Consider the following 8,073-nt stretch of genomic DNA (forward strand, 5'->3'; position numbering starts at 1 on the left):
CGCTGTGAAACTGCTGTTGTTTACTGAAGACTATAATCCATTGACAATGACACTAATTTTCACTAAAAATGTGTATTTTACATTACGAAATCTGATATAGTAAACTGAAAATTATTACCGGAAACGGTGCGTCCTGCAAAATATGACCGACAAAAAAGACTGTCAACAAATATCGTCTGTTTTGCGGTTACCCGGACCTGATTTTGTCCTGACACGAGGAAAGTTTGCTCGCGAAGAATGTAAAGCATGGAAATATCTTAAAAAAAGACGAAGTCGACGTTGCAGGTTTAAATTTTCAGTAAAAGAAATTCAGAAAATAGGGGAAATTCAGAAGTATACAAAAAATAATCCGCGCGGCCAAATAATATGTGCGTGCGCATTTTTTTTTTTTTCGTTTTTCGAATTTTAGGTGCGGCAAATCCGACGAACAAATGATCAATTTGTTGTGGCCTAAGCAAGAAATAGTTTATCGTTCCCTACTTCTTGGAAGAGCCATACATCATAAAATCCGAGTGAACGCAACAGATCTCGTAATAACGAGCACCAACTTTTCTTATTAGGGTACCTTTCACAGTCATTCAATAAAGTAAGATATATTTTCTTATTAAACTTATTATCACGTGTACGTAATAACTTAACCCAATACTTTATAATATTACTGTATCTAATTGTCTGATAGTTTACACGTCCAAGCTCACCATTCTGTGTACTTCTTTTAACACCCAACAATCTTTTACAATATTGCAAATGTATTCGCTCTATCGCGTTACCTTTGACAAAGCCCTAGACTTCCCTACCATAATTTAAAATGGGCGAAATAAGCTTATCAAACAAATCTAACTTGTGTTTAATAGTAAGGTCCGTAAATTTATACAAATACTTGTTCATCTTAAAAATTGCTTTTAAAGCTTGACCTGCAATTGTATTTTGGGCATCTGGAAATGAGCCCCCGGGAGTAAAAACCGTTCCCAGATAATTAAACTTATTAACAATCTGAATTTCATTACCATTATAATAAAAATGAATATTTGCCGGTAGCCGTCCTCCCTTCCAAAAAACAAATATTTTTGTTTTATCAGTATTCGCAACTAATTTCCAACGTTCACAATATTCTGACAATAAATTAAGACATTCTTGCAATTACACAGCATTATTAGTTTAAACGAATCAATATTGATACCATTAATACCCTTTTCATAGAAAATTGACTCTAAATCATTTAAAAACATCGAGAACAAGAATGGCGATAAACATTCTCCTTGTCGTACATCTATTACACATTCATGTTCCACTCAACTGGTTACAATACTTTACTCTGGATTTCACTGATGAGTACATGGATTTAATTATATCATTTTTTTTCCTCGTAATCCTAACTTAATAAGTTTACTCCAGAGATTATCCCTAACAACATAATCAAAGGCTTTAGTAAAATCGATGAATACACAGTACAGTTGCTTATCTTGATTAAGAACATGCGTTAATAAACCATGAAGTACAAAAATATTATCTATAGAACCCATATTCGACCTCAATCCAACCTGCGCTTCAATATATACAGAATAACCTTCGGCCCACTCAGATTGTCTGTTGTTTAAAATTCGTGTAAAAAGTTTCCCCAGAGTACTTAGTAGCGTTATACCCCTATAGTTATTTTTATCGTTTATACTACCTTTCCTATGTAATGGCACAACAAAACCTTCAGTTCAAGACGCTGGAAAATGACCGGAATCAAATATATTGTTAAAAAGAGTATATAAATATGGTAAGAGTACATCTTTACCGTGAATAAAAAATTCATTTAAGTGCATATCTGGACCGCCACTTTTATTAGTATATAATTCCTTAATAGCTTTAGAAATACTTTCAACATTGATCGGTATATTTAATTCTTCGAACATTACACTAAATTCATTTTTTTCCATATCGTTCCAAAAAATAAACTACATCATCTTCTGGCGTAAAAACATACTATTTGGGTTGTTAACACTTTTAAAATACTGCTCAAAAGCACCCAATGTGACATTTGCATTCTGAATACCAGCAGATTGCTAGAGCATATTCCAATATTATTTAGCATTTTTAAATCTAGCATGCTCAAGCTTTTTAGTCTGTAACTTATCATAGTTAAGCCTATGTTTTCTTATACATGTTTTATATTCTGACCTGGCAGCATTAAGTAAAACCCTATGTTCATCCGACTTATCGTTTCTATAAATATTCAATTGTCGATAAAATATATTTCTTTTCCCAGCACACTCAGTAGTAAACCAAACTTTACGAGCGGAGTTGCGATCAATATTAGCAGCAATATTGTTAGTTCTTATTTTTCGTTTGAAAATAGGGGATACAACTGTATCTAATATGTCATTGAGCTGTAAAATACTAGCATCGGTATCATGCATTGAAGTACTATTACTAACAACATCATTCCATGTATTTAAACTATCAATAATATTCTCACTTCATAATCTTTCTTTATATGTTTGTTTATGGTCATTATTCCAAACATATTTATGAGGTTTACTCTGTATTTCGTCCTCAGTCTCACTGTTACTCATAGCAACTGAAATTGAACTGCTAAACATAAACGTGAAATCTATCAAACAATTTGTCAGATAAAATATTTTGGCCACAAACTCAGAATTTATCAACACATTTAAATATATCAGGCGTTGAAATAACATAATCAACTAAACTAGACCCAGCTCTACCAAGGAAAGTAAAATGGCCTTCTTTATCATCGTCAAATCTCCCATTTAAAATGTGCATACCCGTCTGTTTACAAAAATATAATAAAATTAAGCCGTTATTGTTAATGCGGCCTTTGTCCTGGGAATTTCTAGCAATACATGTATCAATAAAATAGCCTTCGGGCAAATAATCAATATGGTTTAAATTTTCATCCGGCACATAATCTGGTAAATCGGATGTTTGTGCATTCATATCTCCACACACAATTAAATTAAGATTATCGCCACACTTAGAATCGAGCTCACGAACATAATTAAGTAACCTGTCAAATGTATGGCTGGCTACCATCGCTTGCCGCGAGCTACCCTCTGGTACAACATAACATAAGCAAATATACAAATCATGTTCTAAACATATTTTCGATGCTGAAATTTTTACACATATAATATCATCGTGACATTTGAAAACAAGTGTATCTTTACAAACATATTCATTCCTAATATATACTATAATTCCATCTAATGACCTTTTACTGGTCTTTAAAAGTTCGGTTCTATTTAAGACAAAATACTCAAATCCATTTACTTGTAAATCTGAAAAGTTATTGGCCCATGTTTCTGTAAACAATACAATGTCATGTGAATTAAAAACATTAATTAATTCCTCAGATTGCAACTTATTTACACGCCTTGTCGCTAGTCCTTGTACATTTAATAAAGCAAAACGCAAATTGGCCTTCTGTAACACGTCCTAGTTGTTAACCCCTGCTTCGCCCGTCATCGGATTTTGGCTGCTGTCCTTTATCTCCACCCACGTGAATCACGCTCGCTAGTACTTTCTGAGTGCATGTGCTATTTTTAACACCTGGCAAAACCGGAGAGCTATTTTTGTCACTGGGTAAAACCGACTAATCACTTTTCACTCTGGACTTCGAAGACGAGTTTTGTCTTTTATAAGGAATAGCTGACTCTGACCGCCTATCAGCCCTTGTTGTAGACCTTGCAACCCTAGGGCGGCCACGTGCAGGTGTGTTTCCGTCGGAACTGATATTTAGAGTGTTAGGGTCAATAAAACTGGATTTAACAGAAGTTTTATCCAATGCCGTAACGGTGGGATAGTTTGTGCTTAAATCGATTGGCGTCGTGGTTTCCGGATTTTGCACATAGGTATCACTAACTGCTTGCGTAGGATACGGGTAATTGTTACTGGTAGACATCACTGGGGTGACAGAAATGTCATTTGCTGCCAAACCCATGACTAAGGGATTTTCACAAGTTATGGACCTACCCGAACCGCTGGCGCTATTTAATGGCATTACGTGCTGCGGCTCCTGTGCCTGCGTTCGAGAGTTAACCAGTGGTACGTTCACCTCCATTGGTATGCAAATTAGGTTCACACCGTCACACGCATAGGAAATTCTCTGTGCGTGACGATCCCCCACGTGCAAGTTTGTGTACACTATGAAAAATAAACATTAAACATGAAATAATAATAAAACTTTCTTACATGCCTCGGTAAAAACTTCAACTTTAGTTTGCCTAGTAACCATATAATTGAATTGCAGTACCTTCTTTATGAAGATCTAAAGAAAGTACGTGTTGATTGGTTCCGAGATCAAACACGAAGATGGTGAACAAAACAGTTGTTTATTATCATCATAATACAAACGTGCTACTGTAACGGGTTCTACCAACTCACTATATACATGTGCAAGGGAGACCACTCGTAACCGGTTCAGTCTAAAACGCAGACTGCACACCTTAACATATCAACATCCTTTCTTCTTTAAAAAGATATGACTCTAATTTAAATGACATCATACTAAAATGTACCTGTCATGTAAAAAGTTAAACAGACAGACATTGAAACGTACTATTGTGCTATAGATCTAATCAAATCATAATACAAGTCTTTTTTTATCTCCTAACTACACCAAAATGTCTTCTTAAATCACTCAAATAGTTATAATCTATCGTAAACTGTACCTTTCTATTTTCCATTAGTCTTTCAAACATGTAATCAAAAGTACCAATACTCAGAATATAATACAGTCTCAACTTTGATTGAAAACTTGCTTAACAAGAAAATATTGAGTCTGCTTCTTGCATTGATTTAATCAGTAATTACCAAAAAGAATATTATGCCATTTCAACAAAATATTAACATTTAAAAACTTTAAACTAATGCACATAACTAAGAACACAAAAATAGAAAGATACAGGTTACGATAGACTAGAACTATTTGAGTGATTTTAGAAGACATTTTGGTGTAGTTAGGAGATAAAAAAAAGAAAGAAAAGACTTGTATTATGATTTGATTAGATCTATAGCACAATGGTACGTTTCAATGTCTGTCTTCGATTTCGAACAGATCCATACCTACTTTCTCAAAAGGATATTTTCCAACATCATGCTGTTGAAGTTCTTCTCTAGTATTTTGAGGTTTTCGTTCCATGCAAGCTTCACACCTTTCAGCTAACTCTTGAATATCTTTGTTCATACCGATCCAAAATAAAGTGCCTTTTGCCTGATCATGCTATCGTGTCCAGTATGTGCACTATGCAAACGCGTCATCATGTCTTTTCTCAGTGCTTTCGGAACTAACATTGCTTCTCCTTTCAGGATCACACCATTGTTATGACTGAGTGTGTCACGCATAGCAAAATATGGACGTATCGCTGGATCTACTTGTGCTTTGTCTTCAGGCCAACCATTAATTATTGCATCAATCAACAGCTTCAAACTATCGTCTCTGTCAATTTCTTCTCTGATCTCAATGATTCGAGCATCAGGAATATGCTCAAATGTGCTCAAACCAAACACTCGAGTTCTTGTTAGTTCATCTTGTTCTGATTCTTCGAAATTACGACTTAACGCATCTGCGATCACTAGCTCTACCCCTTTTACAAAATGAAATTCGATATCGTAACGAAACAGTTTCATCAAAATGTCCTGAGGTCTTTTTGGTGCCTGACTGAGAGGTTTCTTTAGTATGGTTTCTAGAGGTTTGTGATCATTTTCAATCTTCACCTTTCTTCCGTAGGTATATTGGTCGAATCTCTCCAAGCCATAAAGAACAGCCAGAGCCTCTTTCTCAATTTGTGCCCATTTCCTTTCTGCCGGCTTGAGAGAACGGGACGCGAATTCTATTGGTCTACCGTCTTACATGAGAACAGCTCTTAGTCCGTCTTTACTACTATCTACTTGTAGGGACAGTTCTTTGTCTGGATTGAAATAAGCCAAAACCGGGGCCTCCGTCAGCTTCTTTTTGACTTCACAGAAAGCTTTCTCACAGTCATCTGTCCATTTCCAAGGGACATCTTTACGAGTCAGGTTTCGAATCGGCTCCAAAGTTGTTGACAAACTTGGAAGAAACTTGGCCATGTACTGAATGACACCGCACAGACGTTTGACCTCGGTGACGTCTTTTGGAGAGGCCATGTTCAAGACAGAGGATATTCTGGTTTCATCCGGTAAGATACCCTCAGCAGTTATTTTGTGTCCATGGAAATGTATCTCTTTTCCTACTGCTTTCTCTTCTTCATTCAGCAGGATATATCTCTGCACATCGTTTGTACAGTGCTTTCAGTTTGCGGTCATTGTCTAATTTTGCAGCGTCCTCATTATTGCCACATCCAACAATGATGATGTCGTCGGCAATGGTAAATGTACCATCCAAACCACTGAGCGCTTCATTCAGTTTTCTTTGGAAAATCTCACTTGAAACTTTCAGTCCAAAAGGTAAACGTAACCACCTATACCTTCCATATGGAGTAATCATTGTGGTCAACAAACTTGACTCTTCATCTAGTTTGCAATGCCAGTATGCTTCTTTCACATCTATTTTTTTTTAAACATCTTAGCATCATGCAATTCAGGGAGAATGTCTTCAAGCACTGGCAGCTTGTAGTGCTCTCTCATCAAGGCCTGGTTGAGAGGCTGTGGATCGATGCACAGACGCAGTTTTCCGTTTGGTTTTCTGACAACAGCCATCTGGCTCACCCATTTTGTCGGCTCTGTAACTTCTTTTAATATGCCACGTTGAACTAGACTGTCCAAATCTTGTTTTACTTGGTCTTTAATGGCTAATGGCACATTTTGGCAAGGCAATGCTTTCGGGGTAGCATCTTTGTCAACTTTTAAATGGACTTCTCCAAGATCACTATTTACAGTTGTGACTTTTGAGATAAATTTGTCAGTGTTGAAAATTACTAAATTTAGTTCTTGAACAGTTTTCAAACCCAACAAGCATTCATAGGTATTTGACACCACCACAAAGTCAACATCATGGCTCTCATCTGTTTGCGGGTTTGTCATGCTAAGTGTAGCACAACCCAACGGTTTCATTGCAGAGTTGTTCCACATCCGCAAATTTATGTTTGTGGCCTTCACTTGCTCTTTTTTTTACATATTTTTGACAAATGGTATTGATATCGGCTGCAGTGTCTAACTGAAAGTTTATTTCACAATCATTCACATTCATTTTTGCCGATACCCGATTCTTTTGCTTTGTTGTTATCATTGCTAGCCAACAATCGTCACTGTCATCTTGAACATCAGGTTCTTCTTTGTTTACTGCATGTACTTTCTTGCACATTTTCTTAAAATGATTTCTGCCCCTGCACGCATCGCATGTTTTCCCCCATGCAGGACACTTTTCTTTTTTCATTTCATGTCTGTACCCACAAAATCCACACGTTTTCTTCTGCGTATGATTACCATGTTCTCTACGCGGAGTGACATAATTATCTCGGTCATTTTATTTTTTCTTGTCATTTGTCACTTTATGTATTGTCTTTTCTCGAAGTTCACTGACATGCTTGTTTGATTGCTCGAACACTCTGCATATTTTAATGGCCTTTTCAAGTTGCAAATCGTCTTCTCTTAACAGAAGTTCTTGCAATTCGCCATTTGCACTAAACACTATTTTGTCTCTCATCATTCTGTTTTTCTCTTTAAAATTACATGTATCTGCCCTCTTTCTTATCTCAGTCAATAACTGTTCAAAACCAGACATTTCATATTGAACCGACCAGAATCTGTGAGTTTCAAGGACTTCACTTTTGCGTGGATTGCAATACTCTTCGATTTTCTTGATGACTCGCTTAGGATCTTTTTTATGATCGTCATGTTCCCGGACCCGCACAGAGTAAGATAACGGCTACCTGAGTTTCTTTCTCTTTTTCATTTACGCCACTCGCTGTCAGGTATACTTCCATCTGACGTTTCCATTTAGAAAAGTTCTGTGACACATTATCATCGGTGATATTCAGTTCGGCAGGCGGTTTGAACATGGAGGCCGCCATATTGATTTTGCCTTTTATGCTCTCGGTTCAAGTCGACTTTTCAGAGTCAAATACCTTGTTACGGCGATCTTCA

At 36.4% G+C, this 8,073-nt stretch overlaps 1 protein-coding gene across 1 annotated transcript; it reads right to left on the reverse strand.

The window, feature by feature from the left end:
• Positions 1-6,534: 6,534 nt before the first annotated feature.
• Positions 6,535-8,000, reverse strand: LOC128205917 (uncharacterized). Its single transcript, XM_052907979.1, has 2 exons — positions 7,841-8,000; positions 6,535-6,872 (listed from the first exon to the last, which is right to left on the reverse strand). The coding sequence occupies exons 1-2, from the start codon at positions 7,998-8,000 to the stop codon at positions 6,535-6,537; spliced, it is 498 nt and encodes a 165-aa protein (XP_052763939.1).
• Between the last annotated feature and the right edge of the window lie 73 nt (positions 8,001-8,073).

Source organism: Mya arenaria, chromosome 2 (assembly GCF_026914265.1).
Source record: "Mya arenaria isolate MELC-2E11 chromosome 2, ASM2691426v1".
NCBI classification, from domain to species: domain Eukaryota; kingdom Metazoa; phylum Mollusca; class Bivalvia; order Myida; family Myidae; genus Mya; species Mya arenaria.